This window comes from Anas acuta, chromosome 3 (genome assembly GCF_963932015.1).
Source record: "Anas acuta chromosome 3, bAnaAcu1.1, whole genome shotgun sequence".
NCBI lineage: Eukaryota > Metazoa > Chordata > Aves > Anseriformes > Anatidae > Anas > Anas acuta.
Window position 1 is genome coordinate 58,564,951 of NC_088981.1, and position 25,042 is coordinate 58,589,992.

A 25,042-nucleotide genomic window follows, 5' to 3' on the forward strand; every position below is an offset into this window, starting at 1 on the left:
CTTATTTACAAATTTGTTGTGATCCACTGCTTACAATAGCTGCCTTCACTTAATCTTTTGTCTAATGATCCATTATCAATTGAACTGTGGATTGTGTCCCTTGTATGTACCATGCACCTTCTGTATCCCTACCCCCTTACACAGAATAGAATGACGTCTGGATTCCCTGTTACTGCCAAGTCTTATTTGTACAATTACTAGAGGCAACTGTTCAAATCCCATACTTTTGTTTTAATTCCAGAAGTTACCTTTTGACTAAAATTGGAGCTCATAGAATTTCTAGGTTGGAAGAGACCTCAAGATCATCGAGTCCAAATTCTTTTTTTTTTTTTTTTTCCTCACAGAATTTCTAATTTCATGATGTAACTGTTGTTCTGTTTTCAGCTGTGAGGCTGGGTGCTTAACCACAACAAATACTTCATTTTTTAAATCATGTCTCCTATATGTTTTTTTCTTGAATTTAGTAATTTTTATTCTTTATTATGTTCTCTCATTCCTTTTGCAGTCCGTAACAGCCTGCCCTTACCTTTCTCTCTGCTTTTAAAATACACATTTTCTACATTCTCTACCTAAGCCTCAGAACTGCTGTGAAATCCTCACAGAATAGCCAGCTTGGCCCTCTGCTTAGTAATCTTAACCTCTTCTATCAAAGCTCTCTGTTGTCTTTTGTCTGCTGCTCTGGTCTCTGAAATACTAGGGCAGCAGGGAACAACTGTGAAGGAAGTCCATGGGCACCTGCAAAAAAGGATATGAGGGCAAGGGGGTCCTGTTGAGAGTAAAGCTTGTGAAAGCGCTCCCTTTTTTTCAGCATATGAAGTGTGAAGAGGTGGAGCAAGCTCCCTCTTCTGCTATGCCAGCCTCCGTAGAGCCAGGGGCTCCCTGCGTTTGTGACCATTCTCTTGAGACTGACAAATGCTAAGGTGGAATTCCTGCTGAGAGACTCTGTAAATCTGGAAAGCTCTGGACAGTGTAGTCTTTTCTATGTCAATTGCTTTATGTGATCAGTAGTTTCTTTTCTTTGGGAAGAACTATTATTTCGGACTCTGTGTGTATATCTTCTGTTCTCTCCAGACTGCAGTTCACAGCAGGGATTTGGGATTTGAAAGTGGATTCCCAGAACTTTAGAAAGGAATTATCCCCACAATTTCTCTTGATGTCACTTAAGCCAAGTATCTAGTGCCAGACTTCAGAAGCATCTAGAAATTTTAATGAGCTGTTTGGCCCTCCAGGTTATTGGGTAGTATCTCTGATTTTTGTGTCAAAGTGAATTATGCTACTACTTTGTAGTAGTCTGTACAGTTAATACACTTCCTTAGAGGTGTGGGGGAAAGTCATGGTCCTGTGTAGGATTTTTTGTTCCTAGCTATGTACTGCCTATGTATGTTAAGAGAACAGATTCTTTATTTTACGTAGTTCTAGCTGTAAATTTGATGAGGTGATGAACCTGGCGTACCTTGAGAAGTTTGGGAGAGATAACTACTAGCATCTGACAGTTTCAATATAAAGAAGTTGCAAAATTTAGTGATGGTCAGTAATGAAAATGCAAGCACCCATTGCAGAAGAGATTTTTCTCCCTTTCAGAATGAATCATCTTATCTTTTTTTACCAGAACATCTGTATCAACAGCTTGGAAGCAACTTGATGTTGTCTAAGGTTATCCATGCCCTGCTTACCTACAAATAAACTTGTCTACATGTGGTCCCTGGATGAACTGCTCAATGGCAATACAACTCCTGGCAATACAGGGGTTGGGTGAGGAGACTCAGAATTAAATTACCTGAACTGTAAGAACATCACTTTTGCTGACAAATTCCCGTAAAATAGAAGACCTGTCTTGATACTTATTACCTGTGACGAACAACTTAAATGTAACTTGTTATGTCTGCCTTTTTAGCTACAGAGTATGGGGGAAAAGCACAGCTGAGAATATGCAACAGTATCTGCTGCCCTCAGTCTATTGCTCTTTTCAGGAACTGATTACATTGTTCTTTAGTCCTACTAAAATAATTATATATGGGGCTCTTGCAAAAACCTATTTGACAAAGGTTAAAAAGGTTAGACTTTGCCTTCCTCATCTGAACTCTTGGGGTAAGCCCTGCAGGCAAATAAGTGGTTAGTAACAGTGCTAGTGGTCAAAACAGGCATTATAACCCCACTGGGATGAGAGAAATGAGTGAGAATTTGAGATTCAGATTATCCTCAGTCATTGGCATGATTTGATTCAGCAACTTGTGGCTAAAGAGTTGTTTTAAGATGCAAGACCTTATTATTACAACTCTAAGTGAGAAAATACTGTTGTTTTCCTGAACAGTATTGTCCTTAATATTAGTAATTATTATTATTTTTCTTTCTCAGGCATTAGTATTCATGATGCTGAACAGTTTGGCATTGAGAGTGTATTGCTATGTACAGTCGAATGTATAGTTTAATGAGTATTAATAAATAATAACTTTATTTTTTATCTGTTCATTTAGGCATTGAGATTTTATAATAAATCAATTTATGTTGTAAATATAAGATTTGTTATAAAATATAAAAAATGTTCTTCAACATAATTTAATAATAACTTATTATAGAATCACAGTTAGAGTAAGTTACTCAATATACAAGGTCAGCTAGCTTCAGGTGAAACATCTTGACAATTGTGCTAAGGTTTTTGAAAAGAACTGAAATGAACAACAGTTCCTTTAGGGATTTGATTTAGGCTTGAAGGCTTGATGGTTCTCTTAAAGTTTTAATGACAAACCTCTAGAATTTGGAAACTGACAGGGTTCAAGACTGTAAAACCAAGCAGGTTTTCACATACATGTATTATTTATCCTGCTTTATATTCTTTATATGCCTGACATTTCATAAATTTTTCTTCATGTGTCAGCCCACAGCTCATTCTTTTCCCTTTTATCTTGTTTAGGAAATTTTTTGCCAGATACAGAAAATGCTTCTTGAAACTTTTGAAGTGTAAGTCTAGGCATTAATTACCAAATTCTTTCAAACTACCTTTAAAGCGAACTTTTCATAATTGACTTTGTAGAGACTAAATGGTAGTTAAAAGATTTATAGGACTAAAAGGACACTAATTGATTTTGTGATTCTGTTTGAGTTCCAAACTAGTGAACTGATTCATATTTTTGGAGGTATTTTAAAGGAACACATTGTCCTTTCTCAGTTCTATTTTAAAGCTCAAACTTTTGTTTCTTTTTCAAAAACTTTTGAAAATCTTTTTTTCATGGATAAAATCTACACAAGGTGGGTGTGTGCTTCTTATTCAGTTATATTTTTGCCTTACTTACATAATTTAGTATAATTTAGAAGTGAAGTCATTGTCATGTTTCTGCAACAAAGGTACTAAATTTTTTTCCTTTGTTACACTACTGCTTGCATGCAACGGCACATGTTTTGTAGAATATATATTTTCTAGTTATTTCCCATTTGGATAACTGACCAACCTCTTGTCTCAATATTTCTTCCTGGGTTAGCACAGTCAGACTGTCTACCTTGGACACTGTCTCCTTCAAGATTTACTGTTTCTAAACTATATGGATTATTAAAAGAGAATATTAATGCTCAGGGGATAAAAGAAACATGTTAAAAGTAAGAAGAGAGCATCTATTATAAAAAAGGCACACTTAAACCATCAGTTTCATCAGCAAGTATGCTGGCTTTAATTAACAAAAATAGTTCTGCCTCTGAGAAACTGGAAATAGATAAATTTCATAGTGATAAATATATGAGCTTCCCTCAGAGACCCTCACTGTACTTAAAATTATCCAATTTAATTTCAAAGATTTGTGTTGGAAGTATGTAGCTTAACTAGAAGGAATAGGATACCTACTGTAAATCACCAATGTATATAGAGAGAAACTTTCATTTTTCGGATATTGTTGAAGTATGAAGCTGAAGCTACTGTAAATTGCATAATAAAAATGGACAAGTATCAGAAAGTAAGCATAGAAGAGATTTTGTAAGAAAACGAAGAATCTAAAAAAAGTTATCAAAAATAATGGACATGTTGTGGGATTGAAAAACTCAAGTTATAAAAAGAAGAAAGACATGCACTATGTCTTGTTACATTTACCTGTTTATATAAATAATTCTGGTTTTGTTTCTTGCAGTTTGACTGACACATCAAAGAAACACAGAATGGTCGAGATTGGAAGGGACCTCTGAAGATCACCTAGTCCAATAACCCTGCTGAGCAGGATCATCTAGAGCACATTTTGCAGGATGGCATTCAGGTGGGTTTTGAATATCTCCAGAAAAGGAGATTCCACAGCCTCTCTGGGCAACCTGTTCGGTGCTCTGTCACCCTCACAGTAAAGAAGTGCCCTCTCATATTCAGCCGGAACTTCCTGTGCTTCACTTTGTGCCTGTTGCCTCTTGTCCCGTTCCTGGGCACAGCTGAAAAGAGACTGGCTCCACCCTCCCCTCAGATATTTATATACATTAATGAGATCTCTCCTCAGTCTTCTCTTTTCCAGGCTAAACAGGCCTGGAAGATCTCTCAGCCTGTCCTCGTATGACAGGTGCTCCAGTCCTCTCATCATCTTAGTAGCCCTCCTCTGGACTCGCTCCAGTAGTTCCATGTCCCTCTTGTACTGGGGAGCCCAGAACTGGACACAATACTCCAGGTGTGGCCTCACCAGGGCTGAGTAGAGGGGGAGGATCACCTCCCTGGACCTGCTGGCAACACTCTTCTGAATGTAGCCCAGGATACCGTTGGCCTTCCTGTCCACAAGGGCACATTGCTGGCCCATGGTCAGCCTGCTGTCCACAATTAACCCCACGTCTCTCTGCAGAGATGTTCTCCAGCAGGTCAGCCCCCAGCCTGTACTGGTGCTTGGGGTTATTCCTCCCTCAGTGCAGGACCCTCCACTTGCCCTTGTTGAACCTGATGAGGTTCCTCTCCGCCCAACTTTCCAGCCTGTCGAGGTCCCTCTGAATGGCAGCACAGCCCTCTGGAGTATTATCAACTCTTCCGAGCTTTGTGTTGTCAGCAAACTTGCTGAAGGTGCACATCCTTTCCATCATCCAGATCACTGATGAGTAAGTTGAACAAGACTGGACCCCTGGGGGACGCTGGCCTCCAAGATCAGCTCGGGTTGGAAGGGACCTTAAGGATCATCTAACTCCAACCCCTCCCTGCCATAGGCAGGGATGTCACCCACCAGATCAGCTTGACCAAAGCCCCATCCAGCCTGGCCTTGAACACCTCCAGGGATGGGGCATCCACAGCTTCTCTGGGCAACCTGTGCCTCACCACCCTTCTACAGTGAAGAATTTCCTCCTAATGCCTAGTCTATCCTCTTCTGGTTTAAGACCATTCCCCCTTGTCCTATGCCTTCTTTTGGTAAGATGTATAAAAGTTATAAAACGTGCCTGATTTTTACCCCAGATGAAGCTCCCATGCTGGAGCAGTGTGTTTCTGAAGGACTGCACCCTGTGGTATGGCTCCTGGGCTGGCACTTCATCCTCTTGACACCCTTCCTTCAGATATTTATATACACTAATGCGGTCTCTCCTCCATCTTCTCTTTTCCAGGCTAAACAGGCCCAGTACTCTCAGCCTGTCTTTGTACGACAGATGCTCCACTCTAATCTTTTTTTAGCCCTCCTCTGAACTTGCTCCCTTAGTTCTATGTGATGTGTAAGGCGCAGTCTGGAAGGGTTCTTGAAAAGCCTTTTCATCTCCTGGTGTTTGTAAATGTTTCAGTGGTTTATATCCATGGACATCATGCTCCATACGTACAGCTTAGACCATTTTGTTTACAAGCCCGCTGTCTAACGGCTGAAGTAGTTTCAACAATATATAAAATTATGTTGTGGGTAAAGGCTAAAGAAGACAGCTGTATCCATTTGGGAAATATTTTATCCTTTTTAGTATTATTTGCCCAGCTTATTTTTAAATTATTATGCTTCAGAAATATTTTCTCCCTTTAATACCAGTCACTGAAAAAAATAATTTCTATTTATCATCCATTTTATAATGTATTTTTTGTATCTATAATTATTTGGCAAAGGACTGTTTTGTCTGTTCATCTGTGGGCATGTGTTTATAAAATAACTATTATATATAACACACAACATATAAAGATAGAAGAGCATTTATCTTCTGTATATTAGTATAAGATAACTGATACTAACCAATGTATCCTTAATTCTGTTACGAATAAATAAAGTCATTTGGCCTATGTTTAACAGAACTAGAAAATAATTGACTGAAAAACAGAGAACTTAATTTGTCAAGAATAATTTCTAATTCAGAAGACTTGATGAGCCTATTTGGGAAATTTGGGCACTTAATTGTTAATATGAATCCTAATTCATTCAAACGTACATGGAAACACCTAAAATTTGAACTTGCTGTCCTAGCATAAATGAGGTTTCTAAAACCTGTGTTGTTTAAGAGAGCTTTTTCTTTAAATTCAAATGTTAATGTTTTGCAGTTGGAGTTTGGAGTAGTTGTTTGACTTGCAATATCACAGCTTTGTTTTAGCTAGCTATTATCTAGCTACTCAGCTGAGAGACATTCTTGATTGTGCTAGACGTTAGTTTCCAGAGCATTATTTATTTAGAGAATTAGTTCTAACAACTACTTATAATAATCAAAAGACCATTCTTCTTATATTCATTATTTTTCCCAATAATCCTGTCAGCAGGATTGTTCTCTCTGCAATGGGGATTTGATTTGTTTGTTGAAAGAAAAACAATGGAGTCCATTTGTTCCAGCTATATTTGTAGTCCTCTTTACATTTTTGTTCAGGTTGTTTGCCTGAAAGGCTGAAGAAGGCTCTAAGAGCAGGTTATTTACATGTGTGAGCAGAAGTGTTCAGACTTTCATTTTTGTTGATATTGGAATAGAAATACTCAAACCTCTTGTTTAAGACTAATAGAAGTATCTAATTTCCATGGGTCAGAGAACCAAAAGCAGGAGCCTGAATTGCCATATTTAGGCAGCAGTAACATGGCGTGGAGGGGTGGAGTTGGAACTGGCTGTGGTAAATTCCCTTACCAGCAAAAAACACCTTAGAGTAAAACAACTTTGAAGTTTCTGAAAGTTTCTGAAGTTTCTGAAAATATTTGATGAAAATCTTTCATATATTCTGTGGCTGAACTGTACGTACTTAACCACAAGAGAGCAGTGTTTTACCAGATCTATGCTGTAAATCTTAAATTTAAATAATTTTATTTTGTCGGTAATAGGTCTAACAGTAAATCCCTTTATATTTTTATCTTTTAGCGATTCTCACTAGATTGTAGAGGCACATGTTTCTAATTTACTAGTGTTACAATGAACTATATTTATTGTACTTGGATTAATAAAAAGTCAACATCAGGCTAATTTATTCTTATGCACAAAATAAACCTGCTACTTCGTTTCCCTCCATGTTTAGCATCTAGAACAGACAGAAGATTTTATGTGGTGAATTAAAGAGCTTTTCTAGCAGAAAGCTTTTCCTGAAGAAATATCCTCTCATATCCCATGTTAAAAAGACTCGGAGAAAATTTCTGTCTGTGATGTAGTACCTAAGTAATGAGAATTGCCCCTGAATTGAATGGATTTTTATGAACAACTTTTAGATTCTACTGGAGAAAATATGTTGCTACTTTCTGATTCAATATCAAAGGGACCATCTGGCATAAAAAAATTACATTTTTTTTTCAGATGAAAGATTATACTTTGCTCCTATCAGTATGCACACCCTTTGCTCTTTATGTGTAAATAATGATTTGAACAAATTTAGGTGCAATCTTAAGACTAAATAAGAGTAAGTTTGCAGAAAGCGTTAACTTTCACTGATGCTTCTGCATCACTATTGATTTCATCAGAGTTGCTGCAGTGGAACTTAACACAGCATTTGTCTCCAGATTAAATAAGCATACCTAACCTATACCATACTATAGTTCACCTTGAACTATGAAGAACTTGGGATATGGTCCATCGGTCTGCTGCAAGAGACTAAGCTGAAAACAGAAAGATTTCATCTTCCTGAAGTTAGTTTTATGATAATTTGCTGAATTTGTAGAACATAATCTAGAAATAAAACATAGCTTTTAGCTTGGCTGCAACATTTAAGTGAAGGTGTCTGTTTCTGCCTTGTGTTTCAGAATTAGAGCCACCTGCTGTAATGCAGAGCAAGCCACTGAGCAACAGCTGCTGGGTAAAAGGAGTACAGAGAAATTCAAAGTAAGCTTAGTTTTAGTTTCTTCACATTGTGTTGTTGCCTTACTATTGTTTAATGCACTGTGATCTTATAGTACACAGACTGTATTTGTTCCTTTTTCTTCTTTTTAAGGTAGTAAGAACTGTAGAAATATCCTTTAAAAGTTACAAAACCACAGTAGTTGTCATTGAGGGTGGTTGTCTGTGCTACTACTGGTGAGTTTTTTCTTTGTCTTTCAGATTGCTGTTATTCTGTATGTGCATTCCACAGTTTGTTACTTATTTTGTCCAGATGGTATTTTAGTTGTCTTTCTTCCATTACCCTTTTTCAAGCAATTATATTGCTTGAATTGTATACCGTATTTGACTACCATCTACTGAGGCAGACTTGATAAACCAGGCTGTTTTTGTTACGCTCTTTGCTTGTGAGGAAGTGTTTCTGAATAAAGGTCAAACTCAATGTTCTTGTTTTTAATTTTGTTAAGTTAGGAGCTACTGTACCAGCATGTATAGTGGGAAAGTAATCTGAAAGTCAGTGTGTTTTGTAATAATAAAAATATCTAGTTTGAAGTTTTACTTTGATTTGACTCAGGTGAAATGTGGGCATTATCAGCAGCTCCTGTTCCTTATCTGCCCTTTTGACCATTCAAATGTTTTTGAAATGGTTGTGTTTGCTTCTATTCCTCTTGTATTCCCTGTCTGTGTTTATACAGATTACAATAAAGTTTTGCTTGTTGTGGTTTTACAAGGGTCTATTTTTTTTCCCTCCAAATCTTCTAGTATGTCTTCAGTCCTTTAGTTATTTCTCAGTAATGGCATAGACTTTTTAAAGCTGTGAAGAGTATACATGTACTTTGTGTTTTGTATGTTAGAACAAAGAGGCTGCTAGTGAAACTGATCTCTACAAAATAGTCTGCTCTATAACCTAATTTGTCAGTATTATGTTTCTTACAATGTTGAATTAGAATTTTGAGATCACAAATAAAGGAATATTAACATCTGGTAAGTTAAACAAACTGAATTAGGGAGATCCCGCTACGTGCTTTGTGAGCTAGTAGAGCTGTTGCTAGGAGAATAGCCTGAGCTAGAGAGTACCCTAAGCTAGTAGTTGCCTGGGGAACCCACAGAAACTTGCTCTACTTCTACACAGCTGTACAAATTTGCTATCTTTTTCTTTCCCATAGACCTCCTTCTCGCATAATAAGAGCTATGGAGGAAGGAGGTTGCATTGTGATCATAGGACCAAGTCCTTATTCTCTAGCATACAGATCTCCATTACAATCAAGACCAGTGATGTGTGGTCAGACCTTCACTGAGCAAAATAATTGTGAAGAGCTGATCTGATGTGAGTAGAGGGTCATGAACATCACGTGTGGTAATGGTCACTTGTGCTTTAATTTGAAAGTTATTGCTGATCAGATGATTAAACAAGAATTGAAGTCTCACTAATTGCATAGATTTTAGGGGAAAAAAAAAGTATTTACTTAAAAAAAAAAAGTCACTATTTAAGCAATTCTTCTTTAAGTAATTCTTTTCTAATGGAGGAATAAGTTAAATCTTGATGGTTAGGAGTGAAATAAAAAGACAAACAAACCTTGAACTGTGGATGCTTAAACAATGTGAATCTGAAATTTCTAAAGAAATGGGCTGAAGGAGGCCTTTGGCCTTGTATGTTTGTTTTGAATAAACCTTGGAAAACTATTGTGGTATCTAAATTTTCTTTTTAAGTAGAGTAAAATGGGTAACTTTAAGTCAATTAACATGTGTCTAGTTCTAGGCAAAAAGATTGAATATGTATGGTGAGATCCTATTGCAGCTTTGGAAATGTCTAGGTAATTACTGGATTAATCTAACGTATCTTTGTTAGAAAATAGATATTTTAAATTATGTTTGACAAAAAATAGCTGTAATACAAAGTGTATTGTTAATTAAAATATAGTATTCATATTATCCATAAAATACATGTTAAATAGATGTAGAACTGATTAAATGCCACATAATAGTAAGTAAGGAAGTGTTTCCGCTGGGATTATAGGGAATTCTTCTAGGTTAATGAGATTAACCTAGATTAACATGCTTTTAGTAATGAATTTGTGGATAATTAAAAAAAATAATAATAATTTAATTTTGAGAAATAGTGAAGATGGGAGTGATGGCAAATGATAATACTGTAGTAAATTAGGTTCTCAGAAACAGAGTACGTTCTAGTACAGCTGGATGGAAAGTGATAAAGGAGTTCTCTCCAAATTGTGCAAATTTATAGTTTGTGCCTGGTATTTTTCAGAAACAGAAAGTCTGTTTCTGTTTACATTGACCTGATATGGCTGTGAATGCACGAAGAGAAATAATAATAAATAAGGTACTAAAAAACTCTTTTTCTGACAGAGAGAAACATAATAGTAACCAGTAGCAGGAAGTGAAAGCTAGAATAATTTAAGTGAGAGTTCATTTCAACGGTGAGCGTGACATCTACAATAGGAAGTGGTGGTTTTTCATTACTTGTTCTCTATACTATAACCTAAAAAGTAGTTTTAAAGTAAATTCTCTACAGAGTACAGAAATATAAAGAACACCTTGTTTTCTCCCTCCCCCCCAAAAAAAACAAAACAAAACAAAAAAACACACCAAAACCCCTATAAGTTCTAGATGATCAAAACTTATTACATTTAAAAGCTCAGGTCTCAGGTAAATGAATCTGTTAGGTGAACTTTCTAAGAGATTTTTCTTGGCTGAGTTACCTCTCAGAAAATGAGAAGTTATTTCTCTTTCCTTTTTCTCAGTCGAATTAGGAGTTCCTTATGTTACCTCCTGCAGGAAGCTCTGAAGTATGTATATTTTCTAATGTATTTATCATAGCTTATTTCACAAAGAGACCAGCTTTTTATTAAAGGTATTTGTATCTTTTACATTTTAAAAGTACTTTCCGTTTCAGAGGGAGGAGTCTGTGCTACTTCTGAAAGTGCAACTCTGCTGATTTGCAGAGCTTTAAGAAGAATCCATACTCTGATGGATCTCAGTAAAATTTAAGTTCGTAGATGTGCTGTGCCAGCTGAAAAATGACATCTGCATTATTATATAAGATGTTCCTGAGAGCAATATAACACCCACAGGCAAAACTCTAAGCTGTCAAGTAACTCAAGAGTGATGATGTAACTTCTCCCTTTAAATTAATGATACTGAGGTACCAGAAAGAATGAACTGTAGTTGGACTAGCGAAGGAGTAAACTCTTTCCCAGAAGAAAACAGCAAAATGTATATACATTTTTAAACATACTTATGTCTGATCGGTTCACTTTTTCCACAAAGTTGAAGGAGATGAACTACTGTATCATTAAAATAAATGCTTTCCTTTCAGATCTAGTTCTCCACAGGATCTGTGGTGGTTTTCTTTTGAGTTTTGAAGTAACATGAATTTGTTATTAAATTGCATGTTTTGTGAAGACTTGTGGTAGAAGCAGCATAGCAGTATTGTTCATATCTCTTGTAGGGTTCTGGTCTAGTAGTAGAGTGCTCCAAAACGTTACCAAAGTGAAAATAAATAGATTCCATCTTTAGCTAGCATTTCATGTACAACGTGACTTTTGAGCTATAATAGCAAAAAATGGCAGATTGTTTTGTAAGCATCCTATATTTGAAAGGCCAGGTTCTGCAAACATGTAGGCTTACATAGCGGAACTGCTCAGAAAGAAAATGAAGGCTATTGGTAATGCAAGGTTACATACTGGTATGTTTAAACCTCGTGCAGAGGAAAGATGTGGCAAAGAAAGATTAAATTCAGGCTCTCTTCCTACACTTTTTCCTAAGCAAACACTTCTTCCTAAGCTTTTTGCTTTCTAATAATTGCATGGAAATATATTTATCCAATACAAAATGTGCAAGATACAAATAAAGTAGTCTTTGGGGAAAAAGTAATCTATCTTCTTGAATCTGACCCTGAATCTACCATATGTTTTAGTACTTCCTATTTTCTTTGGATTTTGATTGCCTGCAGTGACTAGCCCTGAGTTTGCCTCCAGGTGTTGATAGGTCCTGTTATAGAAATGAGGCCAGGTATCAAATACATGTATAGATGCAATGCTGGTTTTATTTTCTTTGGAGTTACATTTCTTTCATGAACATGCTTATGCATGAACTAAGTTCACAGGAATCCTCTGAATATACAAATAAAAGCTTTGGATTTGGACTGTAACGGTTCCTGACCTGCATTAGTAGGGCATGAAAGTTTTGCTCTAGACCAAAGCTTGATTTATGTCTTAAAGTACATTTTCTACAAGGTTATGATTTTAGTAATACTTGTTTTTATCCATGGATTTTCTTTTTGTTTATGTAAATGTTCAGCACCCTTTAACCTTTAAACACATAGCTGAATTTAAATGGTTTTTTGTCGGAGCGACTTCCACTTTTTTTTTTTTTTTTTTTAATTTTTACTCTGTTTTCCCTTGCTTGGATTTGGGAAAACGGAAGCTCTCAATCTGTCTGTTCAATTATTTTTATTTTTTTAGTCATATTATTTTTTCTTTTGCTGTTAAGTTTGGTGATTCATTTCAACATGCTAGCCTACATTATATTTGTATTGAACCATTAAACATCAACATCTATACAGACAGTGGCTATGCACAGTAGGAAGATGTATTGACTTAGCTGTTATTGAAACTAACACTGCTAAAATCCATTGTGGAACATTCTGAGTGGTTTTCCAATGCTGACAATGTAAAACTTCTGGAGAAACCATCACAACTCCATCCATATATAGGACAGATCTCCAAGGGGTTTCCTTCTAGAATCTGTTCTGCAATCCAGCTTGCATTCAGGGACATATGGAAATGCTTTTTCTTGTGATTCTGAAGGATTTCTTTCTTTCTCTCTCTCTCTCTCTCTCTCTCTCTCTTTTTTTTTTTTTTTCCTTCCAGAGGATGCATTTAAAATACTGTCTAAATAACACTGAAACCAAAGATATTTCCTGCTCCTATATTTGACTCTGTTGTGGCATATGCTCTGCACAAACTGTGAGCATTGTTTCTAAAGACTTTGAGGTAACGGATAAATTCTGCCTTTAGAAGCATGCCAAAATCAACAAGAAGAGTCCCAGAAGTGGCAAAATGTCTATCAGCAATAACATTTTTCACTTAGAAGCATGCACCTGTGGAGAATATCAATGCTTTTAATATTTTCAGTTAAAGTTCACAAAGCTCATATATGTTGCACGTATCATAAATAACATGGTCCACAAATGAGAAGTGAAATTAAAACTGAGCAATGATATTAAGGAGAACTAGATACTGGAACTGAACCAGAGAATTGCAGAATTCAAAGCCAGGCTGGATGGGGCCTTGGTCAACCTGATCTAGTGGGTGGCATCCCTGCCTGTGGCAGTGGGGTGGGAACTAGATGATCTTTAAGGTACCTTCCAATGCAGGCCATTCTATGAAAAGAATGGCTGAGGCTGGAAGACCCTCTGGAGGCCTTCTGGATCAACCCCCCTTCTCAAGCAGAGACACCGAGAACAGGGTGCCCAGTACTGTCCAGGCAGCTTCTGAAGATCTCCAAGGAGGGAGACTCCACAACATTTCTGGGCAACCTGTGCCAGTGGTCCATCACCCGCAAGGTAAAGACGTGCTGCCTGGTGTTCATATGGAACCTCCTGTGTTTCAGTTTGTACCCGCAGCCTCTTCTCCCGGCACTGGGCATCATTGAAAAGAGCCTGGCTCTGTCTTCATTGCGCCCTCCCTTCAGGTATTTATACACACTAATAAGATTCTTCCCCTGAGCCTCCTCTTTTCCAGGCTAAACAGATCCAATTCTTCCTGACACTCAACATAGGAGAGATGCTGAAGTCCCTTGGTATCTTAGTAGCCCTCTGGGGGACTCTTTCCAGTATGTCCATGTCTCTTTTGTATTGGGTAGCCCAGAATGAGACAGTATGCTAGATGTGGCCTCACCAATGCTAAGTAGAGGGGAAGGATCACTTCTCTTGACCCGCCGCCTATGCTTTGCCTAATGCAGCCAAGAATACTGGCAGCAAGGTTGACTGGTTGACTGGTGACTCCCAGGACTCCCAGCTCCTTTACTGCAGCATTGGGCTGCCCCCAGCATGTTCTGGTGCTGGGTTTGTTCCTCCACAGGTTCAGGACTCTGTGCTTCTCCCTGTTGAACTTCATGAGATTCTTGTCAGCCCACCTCTTCAGACTGTCAAAGTCCCGGTGGATGGCCTTCTTGTCAGTCTCCCATGTCTGACTTTGTGTCGTTTGTGTGAATATGCTGAGGGTGCACTCTTTCCAGATCATTAATCACAGAATCACAGAATTTCTAGGTTGGAAGAGACCTCAAGATCATCGAGTCCAACCTCTAACCTAACACTAACAGTCCCCACTAAACCATATCCCTAAGCTCTACATCTATACGTCTTTTGAAGACTTCCAGGGATGGTGACTCCACCACCTCCCTGGGCAGCCCGTTGCAGTGCCTAACAACCCTTTCAGTAAAGAAATTCTTCCTAACATCCAACCTAAAACTCCCCTGGCGTAACTTTAGCCCATTCCCCCTCGTCCTGTCACCAGGCACGTGGGAGAACAGGCCAACCCCCACCTCGCTACAGCCTCTTTTAATATACTTATACAGAGCAATAAGGTCACCCCTGAGCCTCCTCTTCTCTAGGCTGAACAAGCCCAGCTCCTTCAGCCGCTCCTCATAGGACTTGCTCTCCAGGCCCCTCACCAGCTTCGTCGCCCTTCTTTGGACCCGCTCAAGCACCTCGATGTCCTTCTTGTAGCGAGGGGCCCAAAACTGAACACAGTACTCGAGGTGCGGCCTCACCAGAGCCGAGTACAGGGGGACGATCACCTCCCTAGCCCTGCTGGTCACACTGTTTCTGATACAAGCCAGGATGCCGTTGGCCTTCTTGGCCACCTGAGCACACTGCTGGCTCATATTCAGCCGACTGTCCACCATCACTCCCAGGTCCTTCTCTGCCTGGCAGCTCTCCAACCATTCCTCTCCCAGCCTTTAGTTCTGCTTGGGGTTATTGCGCCCCAGGTGCAGGACCCGGCACTTGGCCTTGTTGAACTTCATACAGTTGACCTCAGCCCATCGGTGCAGCCAATCCAGATCCTCCTGCAGAGCCTTCCTACCCTCGAGCAGATCGACACACGCACCTAGCTTGGTGTCATCTGCAAACTTACTGAGGGTGCACTCAATGCCGTCATCCAGATAATTGATGAAGATGTTAAAGAGGACTGGCCCCAGCACCGAGCCCTGGGGGACGCCACTAGTGACTGGCCTCCAACTGGACTTGGCTCCATTTACCACAACTCTTTGGGCCCGGCTATCCAGCCAGTTTCTAACCCAACGAAGCATGCGCCAGTCCAAGCCAAGAGCAGCCAGTTTCTTGAGGAGAATGCTGTGGGAGACGGTGTCAAAAGCCTTGCTGAAGTCAAGGTAGACCACATCCACAGCCTTTCCCTCGTCCACCCAGCGCGTCACTTTGTCGTAGAAGGAGATCAGGTTCGTCAAGCAGGACCTGCCTTCCATAAACCCATGCTGGCTGGGCCTGATCGCCTGCTTGCCCTTCAAGTGCCGCATGATGACTCCCAAGAGGATCTGCTCCATGAGCTTCCCTGGTACTGAGGTCAAACTGACCGGCCTGTAGTTCCCCGGGTCTGCCCTCCGGCCCTTCTTGTAGATGGGCGTCACATTTGCTAGTCGCCAGTCAGCTGGGACCTCCCCCGATAGCCAGGACTGCTGATAAATGATGGATAGGGGCTTGGCCAGCTCCTCTGCCAGTTCTCTCAGTATCCTTGGGTGGATCCCATCCGGCCCCATCGATTTGTGCACATTCAAGTGCCGTAGCAGGTCACCAACCAGTTCTTCGTGGATGGTGAGGGCCACATCCTGCTCCCTGTCCCCTTCCACCAGTTCTGGGTACTGGGTATCCAGAGAGCAACCGGTTTTGCCGCTAAAGACTGAGGCAAAGAAGGCATTGAGCACCTCCGCCTTTTCCTCATCTCTTGTAACTAAGTTTCCCCCGGCATCCAGTAAAGGATGGAGATTCTCCCTAGTCCTCCTTTTTGTGTTGATGTATTTATAAAAGCGTTTTTTGTTATCTTTAACAGCAGTAGCCAGATTGAGCTCCAGATGAGCTTTGGCCTTCCTAATCTTATCCCTGCACAGCCTCGCTACATCCTTATAGTCATATAGTCATGGCCATGTAATGGAGATGTTAAACAGGACTAGAGCACATATTGATCACTGGGGTACTCGTTTCTGGCCTCCAGCTAGACTTTGCACCACTGACCACTACGCTCTGGGCCTGGCTGTTCAGTTTTGGATCCACCTCCCTGTTTGCTCATCCAGCCCATACATCAGCAGCTTCTCTATGAGGATCCTACAGGGGAAAGTCCAAACTTACTGAAATCCAGGAAGACAGTATTCACGGCTACCCCCTTGTTCATCAGGCTGGTGATTTCATTATAGAAGCTTATGAGGTTGGTCAGGAATGATTTCCCCTTCGTGAATCCATGCTGACCGAAACAATAGTAAAAGACAACTCCCTGTCATTTAAATACTTAAACAGGGAAATGTTTTCCCCGAGGTTTGAAAATCCTTCCACTGTATATTTAAGAGAAAGATACAGAAATACTTTCTTTAGTGGTAAATCCATTTGCACTCCATCCCTAGAGCAAAGCTAAGGGTGAATTTAGACAGAAGTTCATTTCAGAAACAGTGCAACAGACATAATTTCTCTGTTGGTAGGAAGGCAAGGCAGTGGGAGGATGGCAACAGAAGTTTTGCTGTCTTGACAATCCAGTGTCTTCAGCAAATTAAGGACATGCTTTCTAATCAACTGGTTATACCAAAGAACTTTGGACACTTTCTTTTTTGTTTATTTATTTATTAGTTGTCATTCTTTGACATGATGAATACTTACAGCAGTATGTTAAAAAAGGTACAGTTAAGTCTCTTGGCATCACTGCATAGCAGTCACAGCATTTTCACACAATCTAGTGCTTCCTTTCAGAATGATGCATATGGCATATATACGCACATATGGGGGCTGATTCTTGGTCCCTGTGAAGTTGGTGGGACCAGTGTTTGGCCCGTAGAGTTGTACAAGATATGTGAATATGTATATATAAAATGCTTTACAATAAACATGACATATACAATCTTGAATTCAAAGATAAGCAGAATATATTTTACATCCAAGTCAAACTTATGCTCTGCACTTAAAGTTTATGTACCTAAAATATTGGATGGATTATAGAAACAAATAATACAATAATAGTTTGCACCAATCAAGGTATTTTGGATACATATTCATGATATTAATGGCATGAAGCTTGCCATGTGTGTTTTTTAATATTATTATTTTATTATTATTTTGTTTGGGTTTTGGCATGTCTTTTTTTTTTTTTTTTTTGATTTGCAGGATCTTAATTCAAATTTAAGTATTAGCTCTGTAGACCATGAGCTGGGGGTGGTGGCATCAGGAGGGGAATGGGAGAACCTTATGGACAGCTTAGCTGAGTATCTTAGAATGTAAGGCTATAAATTATGTATGTTATCCTGACTGATACCTGGAAATAAAAAAGTGACTACTTGAGTGTTTCTCCTTTCCAAGGAGAGTCGATTTGGAAGGGCTTATATGCATTCTGTCTGTTTTGCTGGAAACTTCTAATAGTTCAATCAGAGCTTAGAAAAGCTGGTGAGATAACTATGCAGTTTGAAAACTGGTTTATTCCATTTACTGTGGTAGCAGCCTTCTCACTGATCATTCTGTGACTTTGCTTTTTTTTTTTTTTTCCCCACAAAAACCAATACTTCATACAAAAAATATCAACGTGTTCAATACTAGGTTAGACAGAACTGCAGATCCTCCATAGACTCTACTTAATGGCACCTATTCCTCTGTCTATGTTTTTCAAAAGCACACATTTTTCATACTCCTTTTTTTTTCCCTGTTTTGGTTGGTGGCCAGAATGTTGACCCTTAGAAACGCAAAGGCAGGTCAAACCTTTACTTAATGAAAGTGCATACGTATGCATTATTTTAACCATGCTAAAAAATTCACTTATCACCACTCTTTTTTAAAAGAAAAATAAAATAATTATTTACACAGAATTTGTCTCTGATGAAACAAAATCCACATTTAAAGAAACCGAGTTTTAATCAAGTGAACTGTATTTGTGTGGCTTAGTTAGTGTGTTAAGCTCTTGTTTTTACTGATTCTCTGCTTCCTTCATTACATATATGAAAAGCCTAACTATTTTAAAACTGCAGAACCTTTTAGCTGCACTGTCCCAGTAAGAAAGAGAAATAATTTACATGGCCTTTCTGTAAAATGGCTAATAGGGCTGACAGCACAAACATCCATATACTTGATATATCTGCATATAAATTTTTCCACTCAGTTCATCCAGCATTCTGTTGGGATTCTGGGGAGAAATCCCAGCACCGAAATGTCCTCCAAACCAGGGAATACCAAGCATGTATCACAACAGTGTATACTGAGCACTGGTGCTGTTGAATCGGCCATATCAGGTCTGATTTGCCGTCGTCTATGGGGAATCAAACAATAGCATTTTGCCTTACAGACCCCAATGAATCTCATTGCCAGACATCTGCTGCCAGAGCCTAATTTTTCAGTTCACTTCTGTTTAGAGCACCTGAGGCAAATTGGTCCAGACCCAGTCTTGTGTAATGGGTTTGGCTTACAACTACAGAAGCATTTCTGGAGGCACCCTGAACCTATTTCAAACATTGTTTCATTAGACAAGGTGATTGAAATCTAGCAAGTATGTTCGGTGTACCCAAACCCTCACCCCCAAACAAACAAAAGAAAAGCCAAAAAACCCCACAAAAACCAAAGCCAACAAACCCCCAACCCCCCAACCAACCAAACCAACGACAACAACAAAAAACCCTGTTCATTTTAAGAGCAGCTTTTCAAAGTTTATTAGGAAGCTTTAACTTGGTGAGAGCAGTCTCGTAATAGGCCCCATAGGCTCTAATTACAGAAAAGGTCTTGGTTGTGCTGTAGCTATAGCAGATCTTGATGTGCACTAAGCTCTCCTGTTGGACCTATTTTCTGGAAGCTCCTCAGGAACAACACAACAATGTGTCTGTCAAGAGCTTTTTATGCTGCTAGACGCCAGGTTTATTTAACTAAACCTCAGAACATTTTTAAAAATTCTTTGAACTAGATGGAAAATGGCTTCAATTTCTTAGTAAAAAGGCAAAACAGGGGAAATGATATTCTTTTGTAGGTACTTAAGTGCTTGTAGGCAGCACATTATACTGCTTGTATAATGTCCTAATAATTGTCCTAAATCTGTCAGAAGAAAAGATATATCTAAAAAGCCATAAAGCAGTGATACTCCCACCCCCACCATCAGGTGGTTAAAAAGGCGTTTATGTCCTATAGTTAGAAATAATTTTATTCTACAACTCCCTCTCTTTGATGGTTATAGTACTTCTAATATGTGAGTCCCATTTAGAAGAGGGAGGAAGGTTTTCTACCACTTACAGCTTATAAAATGGTAGAGAAGAAAAGCATCTCTCCCAAGATGCTTTGTTTTCTCATAGTTAGTGATTTCACCTTCCTATTTCACTGGATTTCAGTCCCTTTCTCTGAAGATACATGTCCAATAAATTAGTAGACTAAAACATCCCTTACTAAACCTTATGCTTTTTGTTTTCCTTTAAACATATTAGTCACCTTATGCGCACAAAAACTTTGTCTAACAAAGTCAATGTTCCCTGCAATGGAAAAAAAATTCTACATCTCCCTTGCACTTCTTTAAGTGAGCATTATCTTTCTCAAACACCTTCTAGTGCCTATTTAAGTGCTTTCTTTGTTGGCCTGTCCAAAGTAATCGTGTCCAAACATGTTTATATGGACAGATATTTTGTAAAAGAGTTATGCTGATTTGATGTACTGGGGGCTTACAACAACATTGCACTTTGACTGAATACAATTAGTTTTTTCTGGGGGCAGGGGAGAGGACAATCACTTTGGTGCAATACAGTAGTGTCCAAGAATGCAATCTCATTGAAACGATTGAAGCTTAAGGAAAGCTTTACAGAAGAATATCTGATCTGAGGTTATGACATAGATAAGGCCATGTATCTTTCAAAAACAAAGAGAACATAGGGTTCATAGAATTCCTCAGCTATTACGGTAGTTAAAAGGATTTTTCTTAACAGACTGCCTGGAAAGTATTTTATTTCCTTCAGTGAGTGAGACAGATCTAGCAGTCAGTTGAAGTTTTTTTGTTTTATTTTTTAAATAAAAAAAAATATAAATGCATTTAGATGCCAGCTATCTAAGTAGGGAATGTGGGGGAGAATATCAGCTACACTACAACATCACTCGAGAAAACAATCGGACTCCAGAATTACTAGAATGTCGTGCTTTGTAGATCACTATGCTATTTAATAGAAATTCACACTCTAGAATAAATGTTAGTTGTGTTGAATTGTCATATTATGTGGTGTTGCTGTGGGGTTTTGGCTTTTACCTTTCTGTTTGTTTGTTTTTTGAACTTAAACTTCAGGCTCTGTGAAGCATTTGCCTAGACTGAATGTGCAAGGTGCCATGAATTAACAGCATGGACCCATATGGAATGTGTTTGAAGTTTTCAAGAAGTTATCCTGCCAGACTTCATTCCTTAATGACCTTTGATACACCTTTGATAGTGGAAAGGCAGTTCAGAATCATAATCGTATGGTTTTGGCAGCTATCAGAAAATGAAGGATGCTAAAAGTTAAGGCTTTTATCCACAAACAATGGTGTATATTAATAAACTCTATACCATATTTACAAATGCTTTCTCTTGTATTAAAACTAACAGTATTCTGTTCACAGTGCCAATGTTTTTACAGGTAGCAATCCCACAGTACTCCAGTATTTTGGCATGGGAATCAGTAGCGCTTCGTATTTACAGAAAATGTACACGTATGAATATAAACATGTTACTTGAAACAGTACTCAAAAGATAGATCTGTTCATGTTTTAAAGGTTTAGACTGTACAACACCTTCCCTTTCATTTGCGAGGGAATACTGTTCCTTGCAACAAGAAGATGCCTGTCTTTTATCCAAAGTGGCATAAAAATGATTACCAAAATGAGCCTTGTTACACTGGAGTTGTGTATATGGAGAGAAACTTCAGTCCAAGGTTTATAGATCTGTTTAGTGCACAGAATACAAAAGTTAAAAAGGTTTTTATTTTAATTACTAAAATAACCAGATTCTCTCTGCCCTCTGTGAGCGCTGTCTCACTCAACCAGTGTCCTCTGGGTTCTGAAGATGCTGGTGGTTTAATGTGCAGCCCAGCTGCCAGACTGGAAAGTGTATGGTGCTCTGGGCCTATATACATATGTCACAGTATGACTCATGGTAAATGAATACATAACCAAGAGTGCCACTATCTCCTCTGTTTTCTCAGTAATCTTCCCTGCTTCATGGCAGCAGTAACTGGCCCGGCTTCAGTACTGCTGGCTGGGACTCCGCATTCAGGCAGTTCGTGATCAGAAGTGACGAATGGCATCAGGCATGCGCAGAACGAAGAGGGGGAGAGGAAGATGAAGGAGATCCAGAAAGGAACCCAGCAGAACCGTGGGTTTGTTCATGAGGACCCTTACAGCTTCTGCTTTGCTGTTTCTTCCCTTTCCATGGTCTTGACAACAGGCTCTTAGCTCCCCGGGGTTTTGCTTGCTGCTGTGATCAAGACAGAGATAGCAGTGCTATAAGGAAAAGTGCAAAGCTGCCACTAAGGAGTCTCTTCTTCATTTAAAGTCTGTTCCTGGCTGCCAGTCACTTGACCTGAGTGGTCATTGCTCCTACTACTGCTGTGTTGCTTATGGAGCAAACTCCTCCACTTGGCCTTGTTCCTCCTGAGATGGTTTAGCATATTTTCAGATAAGGGGGTATCTCCTGTAAACTGGGCCCACCTCTCAAAGAGTGGCTCTACAATGTACGTCATGAACCCTGGGGAAAGAAAGTACAGCAGGTGAGGAACAAATTCATTCCCTGAGGGCATTTCCCCAGAGAGTGCCTCAAGAGAATACAGCAATACAAGTAGCAAAAACCTTGAAGAGAAGTAACAATAAACCCTCCAGCAGTTGTCAGCTCCTCTTGAAACTGGCGACTGCTGACCAGCGCATATAATGAAGGTCTGGATCTATCTGTATGTGTAAATAAAGTCAGAGACCATCCTACTCTGAGATTTCAAATTAGAAAGTAACCTATGTACAATCACATGTGATGGTTGTGATTTTTTTCCATACATATTAGAATGACCCCTTTTTTCCTATGTAATGATTCTTTTTATTGAATGGTTGGTTTGGACAGGTTTCTTTTTTATTTAGGTTGAGAGAGCTGAGAATGGGCTGTAGTGGTGTCTGGGCACCATCATGTACCTGAGGTCATCACTACAAAAGCAATGAGTGCTGCTGTGGCTATTCTGCTTCCCATTCCAGAGCTTTCCGGGCGTGTATTAACTTGAGGGCTTCTGTATGCTATGCTGTATGTCATAGATGCCTTTTGTACTGCAGAGTGCAGACAAGGACAGTGCTTGAAATTTGTGCGCTGACCTTTACTGTCACATGGGAAGACTATGCCACAGCTTCTCTGCGTCAGAAAGGTTTGTCTATTCTGACCCACAGGGGAATGGCTTTAACTTTGGGTTGGCTTTTGTACGAGTACAGCCGACAACACCTACTCTATGCAGGGGTGGCTTGTATTTAAGTGAATTGTTACAAAATCTCTTTGATAGAAGAAAACAAATGAAAACACTTTTAAGATTTAAACTGCAGTTTGATTCCAACAAAAAGGAGCTCAGAAAAAAACAAACGTTTTAAAAACAGCTGTTTTCTTGTTGTGTGGGTACAGAGAAAATGTAGTACGTTTATTTGCACATCATGTCTTACGTGTCTGTAGGCTGCTGTAACCTTTATATGGTTGGGTTTATAATTGTGAAATGGCTGGACAGGCCTGACACAAAATGAAATTGCTATCTGGGGATTGCTGCAAACCCTGTGGCTGGTGTCTGAGGTCTGCCGGGTTCTTCTAGTTAAAGAACATTGACGTCCATGTCAGGACTGTTAGCTGAGTTGCCAGCATGAATGGAAGAGAAACTGTGCAGCTTCATGGGGAGTGAGCAGTGCAGGTGGGACTGGGGGAAGCTCAGGGTGGGTAGCTGTGACCTGAGGTGGCTCTAAACTGTAAGCTGTGGCTAACTTTGCTGTATATATATATATATATATTTTTGCTGCTCCTAAATGAATTATTTATGTGGATGAGCCCTGTTTAAGTTTTATTGGGTGTTTGAACCTAGCTGCAGTAAAGTTTTTACATCAGTTAAGCTGAACCTGATCTCTCTGGTAAAGTGAATCAGCTTTGCCCAAGCAATTATGTGAGAGAAAAAGCCCACCAGTATTATCTATTATCAGACAATTTCTTTTAAATCATTGCTTTTGCCTCGTTTTTTCTGGCAGGAGGAAAGGAAGATGAACACCTTAGCAGCATTTGTTCAGCTGTGAGACAGGTAGTATTGTATGACTACACAGCTGTCCACTTAGCATCCTCTGCATATGGTGTGAAACTGCAGATACATTTATGGGAACACCAAATGCAAGCTAACCACTGGGCTGCTGAGAGTTTTCTGCAAACACTGCCCTGGGATCACTCTCCCTGCTTGAGATCAATCTGCTGTCCTGCACAGGGAGGCTGTGGGGATGCCAAGGTGCAACAAGTGGGGAGAAGTGAAAATTGCTCAGTGCTCTACAGTGTTTGTGGAGGACAAGTTAAAGCGTTGAAAAAAAGATGGGAAGATGGAAAAACTTGTGTCCTGACTTCTTGCCCCTAAATCTCCAGAGAACTGCTACTAGGGGAACAATGAATATGGTCTGAAGGCTCTTAATGAATCAGTCATCTTTTCACCTCCTGCACCCAATTCTGCAGCAACCTGCTACTGCAGGAGCATTGTGATATGGAGTGTTTATGAAGAATCTGTGGGAAACTGGACAGAAAAATAATGGTGACACCACTTTAAACTGGAAGGCTTCTCAGTATGCTCAACTGTTGTGGGGATGCTTTCTCTCATCATCACAAATAACTGCTCCGTTGAAATAAGCTTGCACCTGGCTGATCATCCTCGAGGTAAGGTCATGTGTCATCTCATGAAGTCAATCCTAGATCAAGTGTTCGGGATTCACAAAGTTGACCTTGGCTGTTGATTCACTGGGTTTATGTCACAGATGGATTTTATTGCATATCGTGTTTCAGTTTCTGTTTGAGCTTGTGCCATACTGTGATAAAGATGAAGAGAACAGGATGAAGCTAAAACTTACCTATTTGTATGCTTGGTATTGTATCCTTCTGCTGATTACAAAGAGGACTTATTTCCAGTTCAAATTTTTGTTCCAGGTCACCTACAATGTAAAAAGAAAATAATTTGCTGCCACTTATGTCTGTTCTCCATACCTACATCAGACTTGTATGGTGACTGCAACTATGTGGATTTAATCAGTTGTAGTCTTGCACCAATGAAAACCATGTTAGATGTCTAAGTACCTTCATTTTTTGGACTTTTTTTTTAAAAGCATCTAAGCATAAACTTTTTAAAGCATTTTTTCAGCATAAACTAAGCAAGCATAGAAAGAAAAATATCTCTAAGGAAAGGCGAGTTTTGAAAGAACTTTAAATGTGAGCACTTAAGTGTTCTGAGGACCTTCGTTTTAAAAAGAGCTTCTCTCACTTCCTACTAGAAAACTGCAGAAAACATATTCTAGAAAAAAATCCTCATCTTGGTTAGTATGGTTGTGTGAGTTGCTCTTGTGTGCTTGTGAAAATTGCTGTTAAAGGCCAGCTCAATAGAGCCTGGC

At 39.3% G+C, this 25,042-nt stretch overlaps 1 protein-coding gene and 1 long non-coding RNA gene across 5 annotated transcripts in view; one reads left to right on the plus strand and one right to left on the minus strand.

Moving 5' to 3' along the window:
• Positions 1-358: 358 nt before the first annotated feature.
• Positions 359-24,736, plus strand: LOC137854210 (uncharacterized). The gene is made up of 3 exons (XR_011095018.1): positions 359-4,235; positions 8,106-8,184; positions 23,654-24,736. It is a non-coding gene; the product is annotated as an uncharacterized lncRNA (long non-coding RNA).
• The window catches only part of PDE7B (phosphodiesterase 7B), a 175,763-nt gene continuing 168,659 nt past the window's right edge, over positions 17,939-25,042 (minus strand). For all 4 annotated transcript variants that reach the window (XM_068677341.1, XM_068677342.1, XM_068677343.1 and 1 more), the window contains 2 exons: positions 24,509-24,589; positions 17,939-22,145 (listed from right to left, as the gene is read on the minus strand). In XM_068677341.1, coding sequence (XP_068533442.1) covers positions 21,928-22,145; positions 24,509-24,589 — 299 coding nt within the window. In that variant the 3' untranslated portion in view covers positions 17,939-21,927. The remainder of the gene's footprint in view (positions 22,146-24,508; positions 24,590-25,042) is intronic.